The sequence below is a fragment of the Mus pahari genome, chromosome 1 (genome assembly GCF_900095145.1).
Source record: "Mus pahari chromosome 1, PAHARI_EIJ_v1.1, whole genome shotgun sequence".
In the NCBI taxonomy this organism is placed as follows: domain Eukaryota; kingdom Metazoa; phylum Chordata; class Mammalia; order Rodentia; family Muridae; genus Mus; species Mus pahari.
Window position 1 is genome coordinate 171,905,099 of NC_034590.1, and position 27,907 is coordinate 171,933,005.

At 42.7% G+C, this 27,907-nt stretch overlaps 1 protein-coding gene across 2 annotated transcripts in view; it reads left to right on the forward strand.

Moving 5' to 3' along the window:
- The first annotated feature begins 2,180 nt into the window (after window positions 1-2,180).
- The window catches only part of Grk5 (G protein-coupled receptor kinase 5), a 208,227-nt gene continuing 182,500 nt past the window's right edge, over window positions 2,181-27,907 (forward strand). For both annotated transcript variants that reach the window (XR_003845398.1, XM_021205323.2), the window contains exon 1: window positions 2,181-2,452. Coding sequence is in view for 1 of the 2 variants with exons in the window: in XM_021205323.2 (XP_021060982.1) it covers window positions 2,401-2,452 (52 nt within the window). In the remaining variant the exon portion in view is untranslated. The remainder of the gene's footprint in view (window positions 2,453-27,907) is intronic.

The following is a 27,907-nucleotide window of genomic DNA, read 5'->3' on the forward strand; positions in this document are numbered from 1 at the left end:
CCAGCCTGGTCTACAAAGTGAGTTCCAGGACAGCCAGGGCTACACAGAGAAACCCTGTCTCAAAAAACCAAAAAAAAAAAAAAAAAAAAAAAAAATCTTTAGGACTGGTAAACAAACTGGTAAGTTTGTGACCAGGTCAAACTTAGTCACTGAAAAAATGTTATGGAACTCCAACAGTGGTGCCACATGCCTTTAATCCCAGCACTTGGGAGGCAGATGCGCAGGCAGATCTCTTTGAGTTTGAGGCCAGCCTGGTCTACAGAGCTAGTTCCAGGACAGCCAGGGCCACACAAGGAAACCTTGTCTCAAAAAAGGAAACAAAACAAAAATGTTTTAGAGATGAAATATTATGGCTTAGTGTTTAACAGCACTTACTGCTCTTACAGAGGACTCAGGCAGTAGGATCAGGAATTATAGGCTAACCTGGGTTCTATGAATCCCTGGAAAAAAATGGTGAAAAAAAGTCAATAAACGGGCTGGAGAGATGGCTCAGTGGTTAAGAGCACTGACTGCTCTTCAGAAGGTCCTGAATTCAAATCCCAGCAACCACATGGCGGTTCACAACCATCAGTAATGAGATGTGACGCCCTCTTCTGATGTGTCTGAAGATAGCTACAGTGTACTTACATATAACTTTCGTTTTGAGAGAGACTCCTTCATCACAAGTTGGGGCTCCGGGAATGAGAGTTTGTAGTAAAGTCTAAGTTTAGATTGCTTAGAACAGCAGTTCCTGTGTTGCCAGGTGCTCAAGTTGTTTGCTCAACTCCCTGTCTTCTAACAAGCAAACTTAACTCTTCTTGCAGACAAGTGAGGCCCACTGATCCAAATCCAGACACTAGGCAAGTGGTGGTGGCAGACATACCCACTAGGAAAGAAGAGTATCACTAATTGTTAGAACCAGCGCTAGTTTTGTGACCACACTCTGAAAAAAAACGCCATTAGCTCCAATGCCTAATGACTGTTTTCCATTTCTCTAGGCCCCTCCCTACTTCCTGGCTGTTCTGGGGACAGCCGGCTTTTCCTTCTTTTGGACACAGAAGCCTCAGACTTAGTTTCAGAACGGATATCCGGCCCAAAAGGCCCAGAGGAGGCAAAGGCCTCATTGTTCCCTGGGGCCTGGCAGCCCCGCCCCCAGCACTTAGGACTCTCCTCGAAAGACCCCAGGTGACCGGAGAGCTAATTTCCCAGCATTAGAAGTTTTGGGGAAAGAGGAGCCGGGACCAGATCTGGAGTCCGAAGTTCTGAAAGTGTAAAGAGCCAAGTGCTCCAAGATAAACAAGCCTGGAGTTTGAATGTCTTTTCATACTGGCTTGGCTTGTTATTCATCAACATTTCCACAGCAGATTCGATTTCTTATGTGTTTTTAGTAACTCGACTACAATATGTTTGGTTATAATGAAAATCTTGGGGTTTTGGGCCCCCGGGCTTGCAAAGTGAAGCTGCTCTGCGCGTGGGGATCCCTAGGCGACTGCATTTTGGTTCCCGTAGACGCGCCGTCGCCAGGGGGCGCGCATGCTACGTGCCTAGAGATCAGGGGCCGCCAGGTCGCCCCGGGCTGGCGAACCCCTTGCTGCCCGGAAACAAAGTGCACCTTTGTCAGAGTCCTGGCGCGTGTGAGCGGCAGACCGCGGGCCGCGCGGAACCCCAGGAGCGCGCCTTCGCTGGGGTCTCAGCTCACTCCTGGGCCTCCCACAGCAGCGTCTTGCCGCCTTGGCTTGTGCTTTCAGCTTTCTCGGATCTTGGCGGGACAGGAAGGGGACTCTGCGCTCCAGGAGTGGGGGTTTCGCCTTGGCTGAGTCGTTTTTGACTCCTACAGGGGAGGCTGGGCCGCCTGGGCTCAGCGCCATACCGGCAGCAGTCCTGCTCCACAGTCCCGGTGCAATAGAGCTCTCGCCCCGTCAGACGCGGGACTACAATTCCCAGCATTCTTCGCGTTCAGAGCGCGCGGTGGGAGTTGCCTCCGGGCAGACGCCTGCGCGCTGCAGCGGCTCGAGCCTGGAGTACCACACCCCCGGGAGGGGAACGAGGGGAGGCTGAAGCATCCGAAGCATTAAAGCATCCGAGGGAGCCGGAGGGGAGGAGAATGGAGTGACAGAGACGCGCGGAGGGTGGGGGGTGGGGGGGAAAGTGTTGAGGGAGGGGGGAGGGGGGACACAGAGGGAGGAAGAAGCGGCGGCGGCGTCTCTTCGGTGCAGAGGGGGGAAACTCCGCGGGCTCCGAGAAAGAATAATGCGGTAGCAGGCAGGCTGCTAGCTCTGGGGTTTGGCAGCAGCGGCGGCAGCTCGAGCAGCGGCAGCGGCAGCGGCAGCGGCAGCGGCAGCGGCAGCGGCAGCGGCAGCGGCATCACCCCAGACGCTGACAGCACAGCCGGCCGGCTCCCTCGCTGACTGCCGACTGTCAATGGAGCTGGAAAACATCGTGGCCAACACGGTCTTGCTGAAAGCCCGGGAAGGTAAGCTCGGGTGGTCCGGTGCGTGCACGGCGCGTTTGCCGCGGGCCGGGGTGCGGGTGTCGGGTGACAAGCGAGCATGCAGGATGCTCGCAGTGAGTTGGTGCGAGTGGTACAGCTTAGAGATCTGTCTGCAAATACTGAGAGACTCCTGCCTTTGGGCTCAGAAGATTAGGACTGGGGCAAAGACAGTTGCAGGGACGAGTTAAGATGCTAAAATATCCTATAGTTTCCAACTGAACCTTAGAAATCGTTCGATCTCCGCAGCTGTTGAAAGGACAGTTGGAAAAGCATTCTTTTAGAAGATAGAAGCAAGAAAACGTGCCAATAAAACAGCCTTTAGAGTTGGCCCGGGATGGTTTTAAGAATGTGAAAACACACTCTCTCTCTCCTCTCTTTCTTCTCTGTCTCTCTGTCTCTGTCTCTCTCTGTCTCTCTCTCTCTCCTTTCTTTCTCTCCTTTCTTTCTCTCCTCTCCTTCTCTTCTCTCTCTCTCTCTCTCTCTCTCTCTCTCTCTCTCTCTCTCTCTCTCTCGTGTGTGTGTGTGTGTGTGTGTGTGTGTGTGTGTGTGTTGTGGGATTGGAATTAGCAAAAACCGAGTCTTTGCTTGCGCAGGCTGAGTTGATAAAGACTATTGGTGGAAATCATACTCTGGGAAATTTTCTTAGGGAAATCCCGTTGTTGTGTGGAAGGAAGCCTTTTAAAGGCAAAGTAAGATGTTGAGGAATTAGCCAGTTTATAGAATAATGAAAGGGCGGCTTTACAAGTCACTGAGAAAATAATTTAAAAAATTTTAGGGTGGATTGTTGTTATTAACCACCCCAACTCCCACCCCGAGGTAGATAAGGCTTAGTTATAGACAAGTGTGCTGCTGTGTTTTGTATGTATCGCACTAAATTTCCTGCATTTAGCTGTCAGGAAGAGGTAAGATCTTTAGTAATACACAGTACCAGGCATTTTGATTTTTGATTCTTTAGTTGAAAAAGTGTTTGGGGTGTCAGAAACTTCGATGTCCTAAAAGGTTTGTGTTACATGAATGTAAACATACATATTTAGGAAAACTTGGAATTTATGTAACATCGAATTTGCCAAGATTTGGATTCTGGTGTGCAACCATTCTATAAGAAGGGGGAGGATTTGTTGTTGTTGTTGATGTTGTTGTTTTCCTTTCCTGGGAGAAGATTGTATTTGATATCCAGGGCAGACTGAGTAAGTTTTTTCCCTTCAGAAGGATTCTCTGCAAGTAGCCCGGGAAAATGCCATCCCTACTTCATAATATTTTCATTCAGCCACTTTGATGAATGAAGGAAGACTTTCTGGCCAGCAATAAAATAACTCCTGTTTATCCAGCCCATTCCATCACCTTGTGGCTCAGTATGTGGTGTGTGCTGGTATACAACCCACCTTGTGCTATGTTTCAGCAGCTCATCTTGGCACTTTGAGGTCACTTGTCATCCTAAAACAGCCACCTGGAAGGCTTGTTTTGGAAGTCCCCAAAGGAGGAAATGCTCTGAAAACTGAGTAGAGTTTCAGATATTCAGGTCTCCCTCCTCTACTGCCTTTCCCCTTAACTTTTTTAGAGGTGGGACTAAAATTTTTGTCCCCTCACCTCCACTAACCTGACATTTTTAGTGAAGTAATACTAGGTGTAGAGTAGGCAGTTCTTCACTGGTGGGGCAGTGTCTGGAGGTGAAGAAGAAAGCTCCTACCTGCAAGCTTTGCAGCCTGCCACCTAGTGGTGGACACAATGGTACATCTCAGGACTCTAGGCTGGGCAAATTGTCTATTAATTCTAAGATTATTTCTTGGGAAATCTCTGGGTATGATTCTATGGGAATCTCTGGGCCTGGAGACCTTTGCATGTTCCACTGATTTATCCTGTTGCCAAGGGAGTCATCTCCCTTGGATTCTCTATGCTATACATTTATTTATTCCCTCAGCACTGACTTCTTTGTGTATGTTTCACTTTGAGTTGGAAAGTTTTCCCCATCTCCAGTTATTATCCCCACTGTTTTTTTACTGAATACTGGCTGGTATTTTTGTTTATCGGGTTAGTATATAGCTTTTTCCGGAGTCTTAGAGAGGAAAGCTGTGGACTAGAAGTATAAGTGGAATGATGGACTCCCATTGGGGCCAAATTACTGTGATTAGAAGTACTCAAGAATGTTCCCTTTGTTTTTTCCTTTTAAAGTCTTTTAGTTTTCCTGTGAGAGTTCAATAGACATCTCCTGGTGAGAAACAGCTTTTAAGAATGCTTTCCAGATGAGAGGGCTTTGCCTGCAAGGAAACAGAGAGATTGACATGTGAGCGATAAATTAATCATGTACATGGAAGCTTCATTTTAAAACTTGTATTTAAGGTTTCTCCTTTTATGTCTAAAGAGAGTCTACAATTTTAACTACTTCTATTCAATAAAGGCTGGGACTTTATTGAGGCTTTAAACTTATCCCAACTAACATGGAAGAGTCTAGAAATAAACATATGTTCTTTTTAAAGTTTTCTACTTAAAGTCATCTTACTGAATTCTAGTAATTCTCCAAATAACTGTATTATTTAGATATTCAGAAATGAATGTTTCCAGAGGTAGAATTCTTGCCTAGCTTGTGAAAGGCCTTGATTTGGTCCCTAGCACTATTTTTTCATTTATGTAAAAGGAAGGAAGGAAAGGAGAAAAAAAAAAGGGGGGGGGGAAATGATGGGAATTGAGAAAGGGAGGAAGAGAAAGATAAATGGAAAAAAAAGGCTAGGATATAAAAGTGTTTACCTAGTAGGCACCAAACCCCCTGGCTTTGATCCCTATCAGGAATAAACTGTGTGTGGTTACACTGGACTGTCGATCCCACCCTTGGGAGGTAGACAGGAGGATCCTAAATTCAAGGTCAGCTGCTCTGTCTTGGAGTTGATGTCCAAGTTTATATGAGATACTATTAAAAAATAGAGAGAGAAAAGAAAGAAAAATTCCAGCTAGGTTAGTGAAGTAACTAATATAGATTTTGTAGTGCATGGAAAATGGGCAAATGCTAAAGCACCAAGTCGTCTGAAATGTTCTAAAAACACTTCTTGAAGATTGTTTTGAATGGTTACAGATGAGAAATATAATTGGTGAATGTGAAATTTAAGCAAGTTCTCTTCCCAAAATACATTGTAAACAATTTTAAATGTGGCTTTCAAATAAAAGTAACATTTGTTCCAAAGAGTACAAACCTTAAAGACAGACAGATATACTTTGTGAATGTTGTAAAGTGATTTGTCCATATTAGTGAGTACCTTGGCCCCCCTTCCCCCACCCCCTTGAGACAAGGTCTGTGCTGCCCACACTGACCTTAAACTTCCAACCAGGCTGGCCTTGAATTTTTGGTGTTCTTGCCTCCACTTCCCAAATGCTGGGATTTACAGATCTGTGCCACCATGCCCAGATTTCTTTCCTTAAAATAGTGAAAGTTTATTAAAAATAAGAGTGAAAAGCTAGGGAGCTGGTGAGATGGCTCAGCGGTTAAGCGCGCTGACTGCTCTTCCAAAGGTCTTGAGTTCAAATCCCAGCAACCACATGGTGACTCAGAACCATCCGTAACGAAATCTGATGCCCTCTTCTGGAGTGTCTGAAGACAGCTACAGTGTACTTACATATAATTTAAAAAAAAAAAAAAAAAAAAGAGTGAAAAGCTAGGCATATGTAGTAACGCACACCTTTAATCCCAGCACACAAGAGGTAGGCTAGTGAGTTTGAGGTCCCCCTCCTGTACATGGAGGGTTCTAGGCCAGCCAGGAATATGCCTAATGAGACAATGTCTCAACCAACCAACCAACCAACCTACAAAACAAAGAAACAAATGAATTTGTTTGCTTTCTTTTTTCTTGTTCTTCCTCCTTCTCTTTTTCTTTTCTTTTTCTTTTTTTTCTTTTTTAAAAAATTGAGACAGAATCTCACTGTGTATCCCTGCTAATTAACTATGTAGATCAGGTTGAGCTCACAGAGATCTATCTGCCTCTAAGTTCCACTTTTGTGAGTTGTTTTGAGATTTATTTATTTGTGTATTTTGATGCATATGAGTTCTTTATTTGCCTGTATGCCTGCATGACAGAAGAGAGCATCAAATCCCATTATAGATGGCTGTGAACCGCCACATGGTTGCTGGGAATTTTACTCATGACCTCTGGAAGAGCAGCCAGTGCTTTTAACTGCTAAGCCAGCTCTTCAGTTGTTTTGAAATAACAAAATATGGTAATCTAATTTCAAAATGCTACTGAAGTGTATTGTGTGACTTGTTTATTTTTATTTTTTTTAAAGATTTATTTATTATTATACATAAGTACACTGTAGCTGTCTTCAGATGCGCCAGAAGAGGGCATCAGATCTCATTATGGGTGGTTGTTAGCCACCATGTGGTTGCTGGGATTTGAACTCAGGACCTTCGGAAGAGCAGTCAGTGTTCTTACCTGCTGAGCCATCTCACCAGCCCCATGAGATGAGAAAGCATCAAGTTGGTTTTGATCTTTCCTAGGCATTAAGCTTTCCTAAGAAATAGTTAAGGAACAAAGAAATAAGTTGAGACAAAATTCATGCCAGTTTATGAAAATGAGCTAAGTGATTAAGCATTTAATGAAAAGGGACCAAGACCATGTCTTCTATCTATTTACGTTTCAGAATCTCAGAAAATTGGCAGGCAAACCCTTGTTGAAATATTGGTAGTGAGAGTGTTTGCAGAATGCCTTTTATTTCTTTTTGGTTTATTTTGTAGTAAAAGTTTCCTTTCCTTTCCTTTCCTTTCCTTTCCTTTCCTTTCCTTTCCTTTCCTTTCCTTTCCTTTCCTTTCCTTTCCTTTCCTTTCCTTTCCTTTCCTTTCCTTTCCTTTCCTTTCCTTTCCTTTTTTTTTTTCCTCTCTTACAATCTAAATTTGTTGTATTGCTATGGAGCAGTACTGGTGAGAGGAACATTTACAAGAAATTTCCTTTCCTTTCCTTTCTTCACAGGTAGTCATAGCCCTATCTGATTATAAAGATTTCAGGAGAACTGGACATATATCCTTGCTTTTCAGGCTCGCATGCATTGGAACAGAATGACTCTATCTACTATTTGTCACAATTTCTGAAAACCGGACTGTGCAAGAAAAATTCCCTAGATAAGGCTGTGACTTTTTGCCTGTATCTTTCTGATGATCAAGATTAGGGACCTGGCAGAAGGTGAACTTGGGGCCTGGGAGAGGCCAGGGAGTCTAGCAGGAGGAAAGGAACCAGTGTCTAGAGTTGGGAGAAGAAGGCTTTGCCTTTGATAGGCTTGGCATTCCATGGCAGATTAGAAGCCTGCTTTCCTCTTGAGTCCTTAGTTTCTGAGCCTGGAATATTGTTGGAATAAGTTGTCAGAAGGAGAGACAGAGCTACCCAAAGCTGCTTTCTTCAATCTGAGGACTCAGAAGAGTGATAGCTTTCCTTTTGGCAGCTGGCATGTGTGAAAGCAGCCTGGCCTATTAAACACAATGCTGTTAAGCTGTTAAATGAAACTGCTTCTTCATGTAGCTTCCTTTTCAATATCTACAACATAGAGATAGAGAAACCAAAAGCAACATTCAGAAGGCCTGACTTTTCCAACAGAAGATTTCCAAATGATAATTGTGTTTCATCTAGCTGCCTGTTTTTATAAGCATCAGATAAAGGCCCACAAGACTCTCATCTTTCAGTAGCTTAGATGCTACTTGTCAGATTCTAAACTCTAAAAGATCCTGATCTTTCAGTACCCAAACCAATCCTTGCTTAAGTGATATCTTTAAAAGCCAGAGCTCTTGTAGTGGCTTGCTAAATGATGGCCTTTGGGCCTGCACTGCAGGCTTTAAGAAAGCCCAAGTGGGTTTCAGAAACGTTCTACACATGACCACATCTGCTTTTTCCAAGCAAGTACTGTTCGGCTCTCAACCCATTCCTGGGGACTGTCAACATTCTTAGGAAACCATCTAGGCCTGTGGGCAGTATTTAAAGTTAATATTTGTTGCCAATGAATTTGTGGATCAAGATAAAACATTATAATACCTAGACTTTTTTTTTTTTTTTTTTTTNACACATTTGCCTGGAATTTCCTGTGTAGCCCAGGCTGGCCTCAAACTGGCAACATCCTTTTGCTTTAGCCTCTGAAGAGCTGAAATTACTGGTGTGAGCTGCAGTGCCCTGTTATAACATCTAGATATTACTAATGAAAAAGTGCTATTGTTGAGATTTATGTTTAGAAAGTGAAGACAATATTGTTCATTTAACTGTCATTCAGACACCAGAGAACACATTCCTTTTTGTATAAATCATGCTACTTTTTAAAAAAGAAAACAATCTCTGCCTGATTGAGTCCTCCACCCATTGTCATTAAAAAAAAAAAAGTTCTTAAATTTTCTTCTGAACTCTTACAAGAGTAAAATATTGGTGTGTACATTCATTCATCAATGGATTTTTGAAGGATCCTTGGCAGAAGTGATACTTTGGATATCAGCCTTGGATAAATACATTTAGAGATGGACTAAAAGAGACAGTTGGGTCTGGTGTGGTAGTGCATTCCGTAAATCTCAGCACCCTGGAGGAAGAGTCAGGCAGAGATGTCTGAATTATAGGCCAGCTTGGTCTATGTACTGAGTTTCAGGCTAGCTACATAGTGAGACCCTGTCTCAAACAAAACAAAACAAACCAAAATAAAACAAACAAAACAAAACACAATTTGAGCACATAGTTTACTTTTATTTATTTATTTTTGGTGGTACCTGGAATTAAACTCAGGGTCTTAAGCTTGTTAGGCATATACCACTGAGATATGCATCAACCCTTTTTCGGCTCTTTGTTTTTTCAAGACAGGGTTTCTCTGTATAGTCTCGGCTATACTGAAACTCACTTTGTAGACCAGGCTGACTTTGAACTCAGAAATCCACCTGCCTCTGCCTCCCATCTGCTGGGATTAAAGGTGTGGGCCACCACCGCCTGGCCTTTTTAGCCCCTTTAAATTAGAAAATTAGGTATGAACAGGGCTGGATGTTTTCTTTTCCATAAGGAGTTGAGGTTGAGTAGACACTATGGACTTTGTTGTGTCTAGACTTTGGACAATGGTCTGAAGGATGCATATGTAATTTAAAAATGATTTAAAATTATACTTGTACTAGGTGAGTCTTATGTCTGTAAGAATTGCCATGAATTGAAGACCAGCCTACACTACAGAGTGAGATTCTGTCTTTAAAAAAAACAAAACAAAACAACCCCCCCTCCAAAAAAACCTAAAGAATCCAAGTTTACTCGTGAGGGATGGACTTGAATCTGGAAGCAAACTGCTGATTTTCTAGGGCGTGGCGCCTTTTCATCCGAATAGTTGGTGGTGCATACCTTTATTTCCAGTACTGGTTTACGTGGAGTTTTAGGGCTATACAAGAAAGCCTGTCTCAAACAAGCAGACAACAAACCAAACAACACCAAACTAAACAAAATTAGCTCTTTCAGATGGAAACCATCCAAAAAAAAAAAAAAAAAAAAAAAAAGCAATGCTTATATCAGAGATTTCCAGTGAGTTCTCTGCCCCTAGTGTTGGGAGTAAGAGACTAGGATAGAAGGTTCGCCAGTGGGAGACCAGCTACAAAAGGAGACACTGTTTCAAAAAAAAAAAAAAAAAAAAAAAAACCAAACAGGAAAGAACCAACAAAGCCTCTTGAAACACCTGGTTGCAGTTCAAAATCAAAAAGATAGAGGCTGCCCTCCTTTCTGGACTTCTGTTGGGACTGGGTTATATGCTTTGACATGATACTGAAAGGGAGACAAAGGAGAGGGTGGGCTGGCCAACTCCAAGTAGATATGTAGAGCTTGGGACTGACTCAATTTACTTAGTTCAGGAATGGAGATAGTGGTAGTGGTAAGCCACCATATTCCCCCACCTCCCTTCATTTATTGTTGGGAAATTTACCTAAATCGAGCAACTGTCTTTCCTGATTTATTGAAAGTATGGTATAAACACATATAGAACCTCATGTTCCTTTAGTTTTTTAAAATTATTTTCATTATGTGATAATATTACTTTGTAGCCCAGGCTGACCTCAAACTCATGATTATTTTTCCTCAGCTTCCCAAGTTCTGGGTTTATAGATATGTAATACCATACCATGCCTGGCTCCATGTTCTTTTTTGAAATTTCTAGTGTGAGTGTATATTGAAAAGTCATTTTTTGAAGAGGGGGGAAAATATGTTCTGTAAGGTATCTTAGTTACTGTTCTATTGCTGTGAATCGACACTGTGACCAAAGCATTATAAGAGAAAGCTTTAATTGGGGGCTTGTTTACAGTTTCAGAGGGCGAGTCAATGACCATCATAGCAAGTACTATAGCAGGCAAGCATGACACTGAAGCAGTAGCTAAGAGCTTCCGTTTTATTTTTTATTTTATTTTTTTTTGTGATAAACTTTCTGGCTGTCCTGGAACATACTATGTAGTAGACAAGACAATGTAGTCCTTATACTTACAGAGATCTTCCTGCCTCTGCCTCCTAAATGTTGAGACTAAAGGTATGTGCCGCTCACAATGCCTGGTAAGAGCTTACATTTGACCCAGAAGCAGAAAACAGAGAGCCTGAATTTGGCTATGGACTTTTGAAACCTCAAAGTACCTGCTCAGGGACATACCTTTTGTAAGGCTACATCTTCTAATCCTTCCTAAGTAGTCCATTAACTGGGGACCAAATATTCAAATATATGAGCCTATGGGGGCTATTCTCAGACCACCACTCAAAGACAGAGGGGAAAAAAGAAGCTTACGTAGACATCAAAGAAGTGATCTAAAATGAGGGTGAAAATGGGGCAAAGCAATTTGAAGTATTTCCCCTTCTTCCCAACAGACTAGACTGAGAATAGAAAGATAAAGATGTCAAAGTCAGACTGCTTGCAACTTCATCTCAGTGATTTCTCCCAAAAGACCATTTCTTGTAAGATTTGAAACCTTTTAAACAATAACTCAGATGAAGCATACTTGCAAAGGAAGGAAAGCATTTGAAACAGTAAGACAATTAGTTACTTTTTCTTTCTTGTCTGAAGCCAGGAACTCTATTTGAAATGGTGCCAGAGTTAACTGGGAACATCCTCTTGACAGACACTCATAAAGCAGACCACTTTTGATTGGGCTGTCTATGGCTCAAGGAACTTGTAATCTGTGGAATATCAATATTGTTTTAAAAGACAAGGATGAAGTGAACCTCTAAAGACAGCTTCAGGGTCTGCTCAGAAAGCAAAAGGAAGCTAGGCAGTGGTTGTGCATGCCTTTAATCCTTGCATTGGGAGGCAGAGATAGACAGATCTTGAGAGTTTGAGGCTAGCCTGGTCTACAAAGTAAGTTCCAGGATAGCCAGGGTTACACAGAGAGACCCTGTCTGGAAAAGCAAAAATAAAACAAAAAACAAAGCACAATAAATAAACAAGTAAAAAAAAAAACCCAGAAAGCAAAAGGAGATAAACATATAAGAACATTCCATCCTGTTAAGTGGCAGAAACCTGCTGTCTGCCTGTGTTTCCAGAAGAGAGGTCACTCCTGGCATGTTGTTTTGGGAAATGAAAAAGCAAGAAAGGATGTCACTAGCTCTTTGCAACAGCTCCAAGTAGGACCCACTATGTTCCTAAACAAATCTTTCTTTTCTTCTATGAAATGTGAGCAAAAAAACCCAGACTGATATTTTTGCTTGTGTTTGGTTGGTTGGTTTCTGTGTAGCCCTGGATGTTCTAGAACTGGGCTCCAACTCAGAGATCCACCTGCCTCTGCCTTCGGAGTGCGGGGAGTAAAGGCGAGTACTACCACTGTCCAGGCTCAGACTCACTTTTTTTTTTTTTTTAATTTTTTTAAAAGAAGCTCATGCTTGGCTTCATTGCTTTAGGACATTAAAAAAAAGTACACTTCCTTTATTATGTGTATGTACCAGGGTGCGTGTGTGGAAGTTGGAGGACAACCTATAGGAATCAGTTCTTTCTTTTTAATGTGTGGGCCCCAGTGATTGAGATGAGGTTGGTAGGCTTGGTGGCAAGTGGCTTGACTGGCTAATCCATCTTGACTGCTCAAGGTATTTTTTTTTTTTTTAATGTAAATAACCACAAGGTTGTAATGGTGACAGAAAGTGGATTGCCAGCCTTCCTGTTAAAAGGGACAAATAGAACCATAACTTCCCATCTAGACTTTGATGTCAGTCAAGTGCCAATTTGAGATTACCCAGGTTGAGTTTCCTTTTAAATGGTTAATGGCCAGTGGAGAAATCCTTGCATTAGGTGATTCTAGTTGATGAATAGTATTACTGAAGGTTAGGGAGATGATTCTATCAGTAAAGAGCTTCTTTTGCACACTTGAGTACCAGAGTTCAATCCCCAGAACCCATGTAAAAATGTCAGGTGTACAGATATGCACTTCTAATGTCAGAGCTGAGAGGTATGGACAGGTAGAAAACCTAGGGCTTGCTAGTCCCAGTCTGCCCTAATTGGTAAGAGAGTCCGTATCTCAAAGGAGATGAATATTGTTTAGGGATGAGACCCAAGGCTGTCTTCTGGCCTTTATATACACAAGTACACACATGCACAGGCATTTGTAAACACATATTCACGCGCATAAACAAAAGTATAATTGCATCCCCTTGCTGGGGGTGATTGCTGTAGTTGGAGTGAGTAGGATATGAACATATATGTGCATGCTCACATACACATGAAAACGTGTCCATATATGGCTTTGATTCTACCTATGGTTTCCCTCTGCCTATGTTCTGCCTATAATACATTAAATTATCAAGGTGTCTTAGTTAGGGTTTCGTTACTGTGAAGAGACACCATTACCATGGCAACTCTTATAAAGGAAAATATTTAATTGGGGCTGGCTTACAGTTTCAGAGGTTTAGTTCATTATCATGATTGTGGGAAGCATGGCGGTGTGCAGGCAGGCATGGTGCTGGAGGAGTCAAGAGTTCTACATCTTGATCATCGAGCAACAGAAGGAGACTATATGTCACAGTGGGCATAGCTTGAGTATAGGAGACCTCAAAGCTCACCCCCAGGGTGACATACTTCCTTAGCTAGGCCACACCCACTCCAACAAGGCCACACCTACTAATAGTGCCACTTCCTATGGGCTGGGATTCAAACACCTATGTCTATGGTGGCCATACCTATTCAAACCACCTCTCAAAGTTAGCCATGTGGTATTTCTCCTGGTGGGGCTATACTAGAGACTTGTCCCTAAAGAACAGGGCATCAAAGCAGATAAGAGAGCTACACCATTGCATGTCCTTGGCAGAGCTGGGAGGTGGGTAGTGGGCAGGCTAGCTGATATGGGCCTACCCTGTTCTAACTCTCCTCAGAATACCTTTCCTACTTCTTAGGTCATGTTTGACTGTGGACTCTGCCTGAGGGTGACATCTTAGACATATGCTCAAGTTCCTACAGTTTTCTTTAATATAGAAGTGGAAGCTAGAGAGAAGGGGCTCAGTACCCCATCTCCTTCCTGAAGCTGGAGCATGAAGTGGCCTTTCCCCCAGCAAAGTTATTGCAGGGTTAATCCCCTTTGTATTCTTCAGCATTAACTTTATGAGTAATTGCATCCAGAGTCCTTGTCAGTCTCTCTCCCTCTCTCTGTCTCCCCCTTTTCCTCTCTCCTTCTCTCTCTCTCTCACTTTCTCCCTCTTTCCCTTTCTCTGCGTGCCATGTATTATTTGTTGCCCTCCTTGGGGATTGACTTGGGATACTAGCCAGAGGCAGTATGATGTCACTGCTTAATAATGAGGGGACAGGAGGCCATGCCTTTGCCTTTGATTGCTATTGAGATGTAGTTCTGCTATCTCAGGCAGGGGGAAAGTGAGGGATTACCCATGTATAGGACAGAGGGAGCCTGGCCAGTGTAATTGGCCTACATAGTTGATAAAAGGTGTTGTGAAAAATCATATGAAATGGAATTCCATCTTTGTTGAATCTTGAAAGCTCCTTTGAAGTAGAAAGAGGCTGAAGAAGGATCAACAAGTGGACAGGAAAAGCAGCTTCAAGAGCTGATGCTTTGTCCTAATGTTGTCATTAATATGCCTAGATCAAGTACATTAGGTCATGCAAACAACATCCATGAGAAGGAATAGATGGGAGTGGAATGAGCATAAGAATTGGGATGTTGACTTCATTGGTATAGGTCACCTCAGTGTCCTCCTTATCTCGGGGCTTGAGTGTTATAAGTAATGTCCATAGGCCTGCATATGTGTGTGTGTGTGTGTGTGTGTGTGTGTGTGTGTGTGTGTGTGTGTGTGTAGGGGATGATGGTATCAGAGGAGGGTGTGCTCGCAGCATCATTGGTATTCAAAAGAATTTCCAGAAAAAGTTATGGTGCTATGTCTCTGATGGGGGAAGGAGAACTGGATAGCAGAGATCCTAAAGGAAATAGGTGGTGAGAATAGCTTGCTGTACAAGATGAGGACTTCCAGGAATCCATGTGAAAATGGTGAAAAGATTTGTGCTCACTGATTAGGTCTTGGGCTCACCGCCAAACTTTAACTGATGAGTTCCAGGACAGGGAGAGTCCCCCCCCAACCCCCCCAAATGTTGACAGACAGGCATGGTGGCATATACCTTTAATCTCAGCATTTGGGAGGCATAGGCAGGTGGATCTTTATGAGTTGATTAGGTAGCCTGCTTCACATAGAGAATTCCCTGGCCAGCTACATATTGAGACCCTGTTTTCAAAACAACAAAAACCAGTGTGTATAGAACTTGAGATTGACCTGATCTACAGGTGTGGACACGCACACACACATGCACATACACACAAAGCGATTCCATGTCATAACACAGTAGATGATAAATTAGGAAATGTTTCAGCATGGCAAAGAAGATTACATAAGGGAAGAGGACCAATAGGAAAATGTTTTCCAAATGTTTGTCTTAACTGTGAAAAATGTTTGGCAAACTCACCCTTCCCCCTGAGTTGGAAGTGGTTCGTTTTAGTTGTTTTCCCAGAAATAAATATTTGCATTCAAGCAAATGTTCAAGGCAAATAGTTTTCTCTGGTTCTGAGGCTGTGTTCCTTGAAGATGATGCTTCATGTTAACTCCATCCCTCTTTTGGCCAGATCAAAGGTATCCTAGGATGGGTTCATCACATGTTTTTCATGTCACTGAAGAATTGAGACTGAGCAGAAAGGAAAGAAAATAGGAAGCTAGGCAGTGATTCTTCTAAACATTGGATGGCAGGGACCTGGTATTTGAAGGATGCCTTTCTACTCACGGTCTGGGAGGCTGGATCCAATTAAGACAAAGAAAATGTATGCTAACTCAGAGGAAAAAGTTCTAAACAGTCAATTCTGTAATCTCTCTGAAGAGGAGGAGGCCAGCATGATGAAGTTTTATGGATGATGCCAAACCCTGTGATATATAATAATTAGTAACCACCAGTTATTCCACCACATACTTATTCCCCAAACCACTAACCACTGCCTGGGATGGAGTGCACTGGCCCTAGATACTTGCTCCAGATGTTTTCCCATCAGTAGTATCCAATTAGAAGGAATAAACAAATAAACAAACAAGTAAAAAACAAAGCTAGACTTTGTGGCACACATCTTTAATCCCAAGATTTGGGAGGCAGAGCCATTTGGATCTCTGTAAATTTGAGGCCAGCCTGGTCTACATAGTTCTAGGACAGCCAAAGCTACATAGTGAGAACCTGTCATGAACAAACAAATGGAAATCCCAAAACCAAACCAAAGCAAAAAAACCAAACCAACTAAACAAAGAACCCCTCCCCCTGAAAAAAACCTCAAAGCTTAAAAGGTAGCAAAAATGTCAATTCAAGAAAGAGAAGCTGGATATCCTCAGATGGCTGAATATGTTACTAAGGGGAAGGTGATGGATACCATTGGAATACACCTGTTGGGTTACTCTTCAGTAATTATCAGAATACTGATGCTTGTTTGGTGTTCTTCCTTTTTTTTTTTTTTTTTTTTTTTTTTTCAGTTTAAAAACGTTTCAGGCTATGTGTGCATTCTCTGGTTGATGGTTCACTTTCTGAGAGCTCCCCTGGGTATACCCCCACCCTGGTGCATTAGCTTTCTGCAGGATTTGTCACATCCTCTCCCACTGAGGCCAGACATGGCAGCCCTCTGCTATGTAAGTGCCAGGGGCCTGGGACCAGCCTGTGTATGCTCTTTGGTTGGTGGCTCAGTCTCTGGGAGCTCTCAGGGGTCCAGGTTAGTTGACACTGTTGGTCTTGTGGGGTTGCCATCTCTTTGAGGACCTTTAGTCCTTCTCCTAACTCTTCCATAGGGATCCTTGACCTCTGTCCAATGTTTGTCTGTAGGTATCTGCATATGTATCAGTCAGCTGCTGGGTAGAGCCTCTTAGATGGCGGCTATCCTATGCAAACACAATATAGCATCATTAATAGTGTGAGGGATTGGTGCCTGCCCATGGGATGGGTCTCAAAATGGGCCGATCACTGGTCAGATATTCCTTCAGTCTCTGTTTCATCTTTGTCCTTGCATTTCTTTTAGACAGGAATGATTTTGGATGGAAAGTTTTGTTGGTGTCTTGGTGTCCCCATCCCTCCACTGGGGGTCCTGTCTGACTACTCGAGGTGGTTTCTTTAGGTTCCATATCCCCACTGTTGGGTATTTTGGCTAAGGTCACCCACTTTGTGTCCTGGGATCCTCCCCCATCTCAGGTCTCTTGGACTTTATAGAGGTTTTCCTCAACCCCCATCCCTGGCAGCTGCATATTTCTACTCTGGGCCTCTCTCCTGTCTCCCCTCATACTTGATCCTGCTCTTCTTTTCTCCTCTTCCCCTCCCCTCCCTCCCTCCCTCTGCCTCCCATGACTATTTTTTCCCCCTTCTAAGTGGGATTTAAGTATCCTCACTTGGGCCTTCCTTCTTGTTTAGCCTCTTTGGGTCTCTGGGGTATAAAGGGTCCTGGCACATATGTACAAACAAACCCAAAACAAGCACAATTACCAAGCCCTTTTGACCTTTTCCTTTTCTTTTCTTTTTTGTTTGTCTTTCCTGTTTCATGAACCCTGCGATTTACTCTTCTTCATCCTTACAGGTAAAGTTCTGAGGCTCAAGAAGTAAATTATTTATGCCAGAACACACAGCTAGTTCAGAGTTTGTGCCTCCATGTCAGATTCTCTTTCAATATTGTCACATATGCTGTCCTCAGTCACCCTGACTAGCTGTTCTGGACATCATTGCTACCCTACACAGGGCAGTAAATGCTGAATAGAGTGTACAGTTGGGACTTGTTGTGCAATAGGAACCATTCCTTCTCAGTCTTAATGGTTTTAGACAATACTCTCTTTCTCATGAAAATTTAAGTGAGGGAAAACCTTGATGAACAATTAAAATGTCTCCCATGATCTCTGCTGCCAGTCCCATCATACAGGCCACTCAGAGGTGATACTAGGTAGCTTTTATCTTATTTTAAAAACATTTTCTATGTGTGTACTTGTCTTATATGAATGTATATGTAAGTCAGAGGTCAACCTTGAGTGTCATTCTTCAGGCACCATCCACCTTGGTTTTTAAAACAGGGTCTCGAACTAGTTTGGATCTCATTAAGTAGGCTGGCTGGCCAGAAACATGGTGATCCCCGTCTCTGCCTCCCAAGTCCTGGGATTACTAGTGTGTGCCACTGATACTGTCTTGCTATTATCCATCCACCCATCCACCCATCCATCCATCCATCCATCCATCCATCCATCCATCCATCCATCCATCCATTCTTCCTTCCTTCCAGTCTTTCTATGTGGTTCTAGCTGTCCGTCCTGGAATTTCTGTATAGACCAGGCTGGCCTCTGGGTCCTCAGTGCCAGGATTAAAAGCACGCGCGATCATGCCTGGCCTTTACTGGCTTTTTAAAAGATGGAATCTGGGGGTTCAATGCCAGTCTTCACATTTGCAAGGTAAATAGTTTATGGAAGAAGTTACTCTCAGACCCCTTCCTCAAATGCAGCTTTTAGGTGGCCATGTTCCCAGCCCTGTTTGTAGACACATGAGTAAGAATGGCTCCTCCCATTCACACTGTTCTGCAGTTGTTTTCAGTCAGTAGTCTGTTGCAGAGACTTCTCATTCTGTTTTTACAATTTCTCATGAAATGAATGGGTTGGGAAAAATTGTCTTCAGAATCTGAATGTTTTGATGGAGTGCTGGGTATATTCTAACAGATCCTTAGGGGTTATCCAGTTCTAAAGATGTGCCTTTCACTAATTTTGTATCTAACCCCCCAATTTGGATTTTCCAAATTTAAAGCATCAGCAGTATAGGAATAGGTTACCTATTGTGTCTTTCTGTATTTTAAAGACGTATCTTTCTCTCCCCCCATGGGAATATTTTCCTCCCCTGTGGGAAGATGTGTTATAATTTCTGTAATGGAGTTAAATGACCTGAGGGTTATTTAAAGCACATTTATTATGAGACAGGAAAGTGATACATGTGATGTGACATTTTTGAGAGCATTGGAATTTAACATCTTTTGCCTGTGTTATTCAGTCATCTTTCCTCACAGCATTTAAAGCTTGGATTAGAGAAGAAGTCAAGGTTGAATCTGAGTGTGTAAGCAGACAGGAAATGCAAGCTTGGAAAACAGATCCACAGCTTTTGTTATTTCATTTTACTTGTGTGTGTGTGTGTGTGTGTGTGTGTGAGAGAGAGAGAGAGAGAGAGAGAGAGAGAGAGAGAGAGAGAGAGAGAGCGAGGGAAAGGGAGAGGGAGAGGGAGAGGGAGAGAAAGAGAGATAGAGTGCTTATTACAGCAGGTTTTGAGGCCTCTTTTTTTTTTTTAAGAGTAGTTTCTTTTTTTTCTTTCTTTCTTTCTTTTTTTTTTAAACATTTATTTATTTATTATATTTAAGTACACTGTAGCTGACTTCAGACACTCCAGAAGAGGGCGTCAGATCTTGTTACGGATGGTTGTGAGCCACCATGTGGTTGCTGGGATTTGAACTCCGGACCTTTGGAAGAGCAGTCGGGTGCTCTTACCTACTGAGCCATCTCACCAGCCCTGAGGCCTCTTGTTTTTGCCTCTCATCTTGCAGTAGGAGTACAGAGATTACAGGTGTCCACCATTGCACCCATCTTTTTTAAGGGGACTCTTTAAGTTGATTGAGACTGTCAGGCTTGTATTACAAACTAAGTAATTTTCCTGTCCCTGGACCTACAGCTTTTCTTGGTGGTCCATCATATATCTCTTATTTACTTATTTAGGCAGAGATTTACTATGTAGCCCAGGGTATCTTTGAATTATACATAGCAGTGGCTGGACTGGAACTTGTAATGCTTTTGCTTCAACCATCAAATAACTGGTATTACAGATGTGTGCTACCACATCCAGTTTATTTTTCTCACCTTTGATCATCATGACCATCCTGTGAAGTAGACTTGGGACTTATATTGGGTTAAAATTCCAAGTTTGTCTGTGTGGTCATATCTGCCTTTAATCCCAGCAAGGGGATAGGTGGATCTCTTGAGTTTGAGGCTAGTCTGGTCTACAGAGGGAGTTCCAATATAGCCAGGGCTACACAGAGAAACTGTCAAAAACCAAAACCAACCAACCAAACAAGCAACCCAAGTTAGGAAGAAAACCAAACTTAGAGAGGTAAAGTGACTTCCTAGGATCACACAGTTGGGATGTTCCCTTCTGTGGGTTGAGACCCCTTTGAGGGTTGAACAACTTTTCACAGATTTTGCCTAATACCGTTTCAGAAAGCACAGGTATTATTGTAGAGAAAATTGTAAACTGCAACATGGCTGCTCTGTCAAGGGATCACATCCAAAGACCTTCTGGTTGGAATGCCACACACCTATAATCCCTCTGGCTAAATAGAGACACACTTTTCTTCTTTTTTTTTTTTTTTTTTTTTCGAGACAGGGTTTCTCTTTGTTGTCCTGGCTGTCCTGGAACTCACTCTGTAGACCAGGCTGGCCTTGAACTCAGAAATCTGCCTGCTTCTGCCTCCCAAGTGCTGGGATTAAAGGCGTGTACCACCACTGCCCAGTTTGAGACCACCTTTAATCCCAAACAGCAATAACTAATTGAGGGGCAGACAATGTGACAAGTCAGAGAAATATTTGACAGAATGAGTCAGAGATAGAATACACCCAACTCTTATGGGAACAGCACAGCAAAGAGGCTATTTAAGAGCAGTGCAGGGAGTCAGTCAGTTGGGAGTCAATGCAGTGAGTGTAGTGCAGTAGAGTTGAGTTCCTTAGTGAGTTCATATAGTTCAGTGCAGGTCAGCAGAGGCAGTTGAAGTCAGAGAATAAGAAAGAGCCAGAGGATTAGAACAAATTGCCATAGTTAGTTTGAGGCCAAGCTGAGCAATTCTGTGAGAAGCTGAGAGAAGCCAGATTGGATCAATCAGCTTGGAGAGGAGTTCAAGCCAGAACAGCTGAGTTGAACCAGCCAGCCAAAGTTTAGAAAGAATTAGAAAGGGTGAGCTTATTCAACAGTAAGCCTCCAAAATGACAATTACATCTGGCAAAATAAAAGTACATTTATACAGTACAATTCATAACAGCAAAAATTACAGTTATAAAGTAGCAATGAAAATAATTATATGTTTGGGTCACCACAACATGAGGAACTATTAAAGTTGCAGTACTAGGAAGGTTGAGAATCACCGCTGTAGTGCTAATGCACCCCATGGTTCCCACCTTTCAAGGCTCTTATTTTGGCTCTATGGTTCATAACTTTTCCTACCATAGGGGTAGAGGGAGAATAAATGTATCAGACCCAGGATCAGAAACTATCTCAAGGACTGGGGTACCTTTTCCTAATTCTCTGAGATGTGCATTGGCTGGTTCAGGTCCACTTACATCTTTTATGCCTGATTTCATCTGTACAGCATTCTCTTCTGTAGGATTTTATGGCTCTTTCGGTAACTACTTTGGTTGATAGTTTGCATGTGATTTATCCAAGCGAGGGTGGTAAGATTCCCACCCAGAGCTTTAAAAGCTTGGCATGAGCTGGTGATGCACATCTTGGTGATGTACATCTTTCACCCAGGACTTGGGAGGCAAAGGCAGGCAGATCTCTGAGTTTGAGGCCAGCCTAGTCTACAGAGTGAGTTCCAGAGCAGCCAGGGCTACACAGAGAAACCATGACTCAAATAAAAGATAAACAAGCAAAAACTAACAAACAAAAAAGCTTGGTGTGAGGTGGATGCCAAAGCTTGTCTTTGATAACTCTATAGTTGGTAGGAGTGGCACTCTCTTCCCAGAAACATTTATAAGATTGTGAGTTAGCACTCTGTCACTCAGCAGAGTAAGTATGGAGAAAAGGCTGTGGATGTGCTGTGAACCTGATATCACCACTGAATGCAAGAGGGAGCCTAGCACTGCAGCTAGCACCTTTCTTCACTGGAGAGGGATCTGAGGTACAAAGTAGCTTGTTAAGATGCCAATGCAAGACAGAAGCAATCTTAGCCAGGGTCTTAAAGTTCAGCATTTGTCACCTAACCAATTCCTGGGCTAGGCTGGTTCCCCTAGAGCTTCTGTGACAATGTACATGAGCAGGCAACTTAGAACAACAGAAATATATTCTTGCACAGCTAGCTCTAAAAGCCAGAAGTCCAATATCAACTACAGGCAGGCCACCCACCCTTGAAAAGTACTAGAAGGCTACAGGCTTCTTTCCTTAGCTTGTAGATGGCTACCTTCTTCATATGACTCTTCCTATGACCTCTCTATTTGTGTGTGATTCTGTGTCCAGGTTTCCCCCTTTTATAAGTCATAGTTTATCCTGAAGATCTCATTGGGACTTGATGGTCTCTCTAAAGGTTCAGTTTCCAAATAAGAATACAGTCTAATGTTCTAGGAGTTAGGACTCTAACACATGAATCTTACAGGAACATAGTTGAACCCTTAACACAGGTCTTGCCTATGATGTTTTATGTTAGAAGCTATTGGAGAAGCAAGGCAACTATGTTTGATCTGTAACACCATGGTGTGGAGATGGGAGAGCAGGTTCTGTGAGAAGTCAGGCTTGGGAGCCACTACTAGGAAACCAGAATATTTCCTGAGACCCTCCTGTAGCCTGTGTTCCAGCCTGGTCCTATAGCAGGACTGCTGTGCAGTGGAAACTACACTTTCTCTCAGCAGAATATCCAGAGACCCTGGATTTAAAAAACAAAACAAAACAATGCTAGAAAATTGCAAAAATTTCCTGAAGGCTGGGACTGAAACCTTAAACACACATGCACACACACATGTGGTGTGTGTGTGTGTGTGTGTGTGTGTGTGTGTGTGTGTGTGTGTATCTATCCATCCACCCTTTGGCCTTACTAGGTACTAAAAATATTCCAGGTCTGTCCATGAAGGCCAGTTATACCAGGCATAGCATCAACCATTAGGTTTGATTCTGTTCTTTTGAGACATGGCAGGTGGTACTCTGCCCTTTGCTGAGGGTACTTCCTAAGAGCAGACACCTATCATGTCTGCCGCAGGGAAGACTATATTAATTACTTGTTGTTATGACAAAACACCTGATAGAAGCAATGTAAAGGAAGGAAGAAGTCTTTTGTTTCAGCGTTTGACTCAGGTTATAATTTGTCATGATGGGAAAGTTGTAATCATGGTGGTAGAAGTGTGTGCCTTGGACTCTTCACATCTTCATGAACCAGGAAGTAGAGAGCAGGATGCTGGCACTTATTTGGTTGCCTCCTTCCCCCATATGGGACCCCAACTCATGAAATATTCAAGGTAGTTCTCCCACGTAATACTATAGTACCCTCTATACTCTCACAGAGGTGTCATTAATACCCAGGCCATTTCTCTTAAAGGTTTGTTCATTTGTTTGTTTGTTCGTGTGTGTGTGTGTGTGTGTGTGTGTGTGTGTGTGAATATGTGTACATGTATGGGTACCTGCAGAGGCCGGAAGAGGTCATTGGATTCCTAGGAGTTGGAGTTACAGGTGGTTGTAAACCAGCTAATGTGGGTACAAAGTTTTTTTTTTTTTTTTTTTTTTTTTTTTTTTTGTTGTTTTTCAGACAAAGTTTATCAGTGTAGTCCTGACTGTCCTGGAATTCACTATGTAGATCATGCTGACTTCAAACTCAGAGATCCTCCTGCCTCTGCTTCCTGAGTGCTGGGATTAAAGTTGCCATGGTTTTCCAACACAGCCCTGGTCGTCCTAGAACTCACTATGTAGTCCAGATGTATCTGCTTCTGGAATTAAAGGCATGTGCCACGCCCACTGAACAGCTATCTCTTCTAGCCCCCACATGGCATTTTTTAGTCCAGTCAAGTTGACAGTGGGAATTAATCATTATAAGGACTAAAGCCAGAGCCCCTGTCCCCAGATATCCAGACTGTGGTTTTATTGGAAACCACTGTTCATTAATAGATACTTTCATCTTAGGACCACAATCTGCTGGCAGTAGGAATGGTGGTGTCTGGCAAGCTCAAGGATGTGGGGGTTTAATAGCTTGACATAAGTGGGCTCTAGACACCCACTGTTTTTCTTTTTGAGGTAACTTGGTATTTTTTTCCTGTTAAATATACTCAGCTAATATATTTCAATTCCCACTGAAAGTATTATTGATGGCTCTGTGAAAATTTGAATAAGGGAAAATGTGCTACCGGCATGTTGTGTGGCCATAGGCACATGGCTTCAGATCTCTGAGCCAAATATCCCAGTTCTATAAATGTACAGGTCAGACCTGGTGGTCTCTTAGGCTCATTTCAATCTTTGAGTCTTGAGAATTGGTAGTTCAAATTTACCGTGGGCACTTATAGTAATATTTTTATTAAATTCTAAGACATTTATTATTATTATTATTATTTTTTACAAAACATTTATTTTGTGTATATCTGCCTGGTGTTTTGCCTGGATGTATGTCTGAAGAGGCCAGAAGAGCATGTTAGATCCTTTGGGGCTAGAGTTACAGATAGATATGAGCTGCCAAATGGGTGCTGAGAATTGAAACTGAATCTTCAAGAACAGCCAGTGATCTTAACCACTGAGCCATATCTTCATCCTTTATTGATAATAATTAAACTGTGGGTCTCTCCTAATAGAATTTGAAGAGCAGGCATTATACTTGAGGATGAAAATTATCCCTGATGACAGAGCTATAGATAGGAGGGGCTGTGTATAATAGAAACAAGATAAAATCTGCTACTAATTTAACTGCCACCTGTACTCTAAGAAAGGGAATGCATGCTTCTTGTATTTTCTTTAGTGAGTCATAGAAGGGAAAATTAAATAAAAACAAACAGTTTGATTGTTCTGCACTACATTATCCTAATAATATGTCTTCCTAGAAATTTTAAAAATACACAATCCTTAATCTGGTTAAAGAAAGCAATAAGTAAATATTTTTTTAAATAGAATCCAAGAATTTTCCAGACACAAGCAATAGAAACCATGCCACATGGACTTGAAGACATCCCAAAGACTCAGAGATAAAATGGTATTACTTGCTTTTCAAGTTGGGTGGGGACTCTTGTCACCCATAAGAGAATAAGCAAGTAATTTGAATGGTACTATAGAACATTTTTGAGGCTCCTAGCATTCTGCCTCACCCTTCTTGGCTGGTCTAGACACTGCTTATCTTGACAGGTGACCCACACCTTTAATCCCAGCACTCAGGAGGCAGAAGCAAGTGGATCTCTGTGAGTTCAAGGTCAGCCTGGTCTATAGATAGAGTTCCAGGACAGCCAAGGCTTCGCAGAGAAACTTGTCTTGAAAACAAAACCCCCAAAACACCAATCAACCAACCAATTCCCAACCAAAACCCCCCAAAACAAGAAATTAACCCCCAATCCCCAAAACACATTTTGGCAAGTGACACAGATTCCAGTCCAGAGTCTTATGAAAACTTCTAGTACTCTTTTGATTAGTTTTCTGCAGCTGGAAATTGTTGTTAGAAATAACTCAGTTCTGGCTTCCTTGATGACATGCCTAAGGAAGGCTACAGGTTGAAGGCAAGGCTTCTCGTCTTTATCATCACTCAGGGATAATGCTGTATTGATCATAGGTATTCAAGAACAATAGGAATGAAATCATCTGGATTCAGACCCAAATGGGAGTAAAATCTTAGCATAGAGTAGAGCAAGCATTTTAAATCTAGATGTGAGCAAGGACCGTCTTTAGCATTTTACCATGTGAGTGCTATATGATAATTTTAATCTCTGCTAAGCCAAAGATCTAGGGAATCTTTGGTTTTTACTGTTGTCTAGCTGGGTTGAAGGAATGTGTGAACAGGTCTTTACACTTCATTTCAAGTGTTCATTTGAATTTGGGAAAATCCTCGAATGAATATTTTATGCTCCCTTATGTGTCCTGAGTTTGTTTGTGGCATGGCATACATGTAAGGAGTCAAAGGACAACTTTCAAGGAGTTGGTCCCCTCCACCCCCCCGCTTGAGATTTTTCTGCTGTACTTCATACTCTAGGCCAGCTGACCCACAAGCTGCTAGTGGATTCTCCTTTCTGCCTCCCATCTTTCTGTAAGAGTGCCAGGATTATAGGTGCACAACATTAACCAGCTTTTTACATCGTGGGCCCTTGGGAATCAAACGAAGGTCATCAGACTTGTGAAACATTTTTATACTCACTGACTTATTTCTCCTAAAAGTTTTTATTGTCTTGCTTGATGCATAAAGCAGACAGCACATTCGAAACTGGGGAGTGGAGTGCAAGAAGGAAGGATAGATGGGACCTGTGCAAGGTCAGTATTGTTCCCTGGGCATTCTTTTGTTAGGCTAGTCTCCTCTTGGTGTACATGTGTGTGCTTGCTTTTCTTTTTTCTTTTCTCTCTGCCTCTCTCTCTCTCTCTCTCTCTCTCTCTCTCTCTCTCTCTCTCTCTCTCTCTCGACAGGGTTTTTCTGTGTAGCCCTGGCTGTCCTGGAACTCACTTTGTAGACCAGGGCTGGCCTCGAACTCAGAAATCCACCTGCCTCTGCCTCCTGAGTGCTGGGATTAAAGGCATGCGCCACCACTCCCATCTCTTTTCAATTTTTTACTCACTTTCCATTCCTATCGCTGCCCCACCTCCTGGTCACTCCCTCCACTTTTCCTCTGAGAGGCTGGAAGCCTGCCACCCTCTAGGTATCCCCGGACCCTGGCACATCAAGTCTCTGCGAGACTGGGCTCATCCTCTCCCACTGAGGCCAGACAAGGCAGCCTGGCTAGAAGAACATATTCCACAGATAGGCAACTGCTTTTGGGATAGCTCCCACTCCAGTTGTTTGGGACCCACCTGAAGACCAAGTTCCATATCTGCTGCATCTGATGTGCCAGAGGCCTAGGTCCAGCATGTGTATGTTTTTTGGTGGTTCAGTCTCTGAGAACCCCAAGGGTCCAGGTTAGTTGTCTCAAGCTCCACTCACTGTTTGACTGTGGATCTTTGCATCTGTCTGAGTCAGTTGGTGGGTGGAGCCCCTCAGAGGACAGTCATGCTAGACTCCTGTCTACAAGTATAACAGAGTTATACTTTTAATACTATAACAGAGTTATAGTAGTATAGTTATACTATTAATAGTGTCAGGGATTGGTGCTTGCCTATGGGATGGGTCTCTAGTAGGGCCAATTATTGCTTGGCCATTCCTTCAGTCTCTGCTCCATCCCCTATCCCAGCATTTCTATACCACTCCTGGGTATATACCCAAAAGATGCCCCACTATACCATAGGAACACTTGATCAACTATGCTCATAGCAGCTTTATTCATAATAGCCAGAAACTGTAAACAACCTAGATGTCCCTCAAGTGAAGAATGCATAAAGAAAATGTGCTACATTTACACACTGGGATACTATCCAGCTATTAAAAACAAAGACATCATGAATTCTGCAGGCAAATGGGTGGGACTTCAGAATATCATCTTGAGTGAGGTAACCAAGACCCAAAAGGACATGCATGATATGTACTTATAAGTGAGTACATGATAAGTACTTATAAGTGAGTACTTACAAGTGGATATTAATCATAAAATAGGGTATCCAAGCTACACTCCACAGACCCAAAGAAGCTAAAGAAGAAAGGCTCAAACAAGGATGTTTGAATCTCACTTAGAAGGGGGAATAAAATAGTCCTTGGAGGCAGATGGAGGGAGGGAACTGGGTGGGAGAGGAGAATGGGATGGGAATGGGGGAGTAGTTTAGGATCAGGTGTTGGGAGGGACAGGAGAGATGGCCAGATGGCCATGAGAATGAGTGGAAATCTGCAACTGGTGGGGATTGGGAGACCTGGGATAGGGGAGGTACCCAAGAAGCAATGGGAGTGACCTTAGCTGTGACTTACAACACTGGGCATATGGAACCTGAAGAGACCACCTCCTGTAACAGGCAGGAGCCCCAGTGGAGGTATAGGGAAACTAAACCACTCACAAAACTTTTTTTTTTTTTTTTTTTTTTGGTTTTTTTTTTTTTTTTTTTAATTATTTTCTTTATTTACATTTCAAATGCTATCCCGAAAGATTCCCATACCCCTCCCCCCACCTCTGTTCCCCTACCCACCCACTCCCA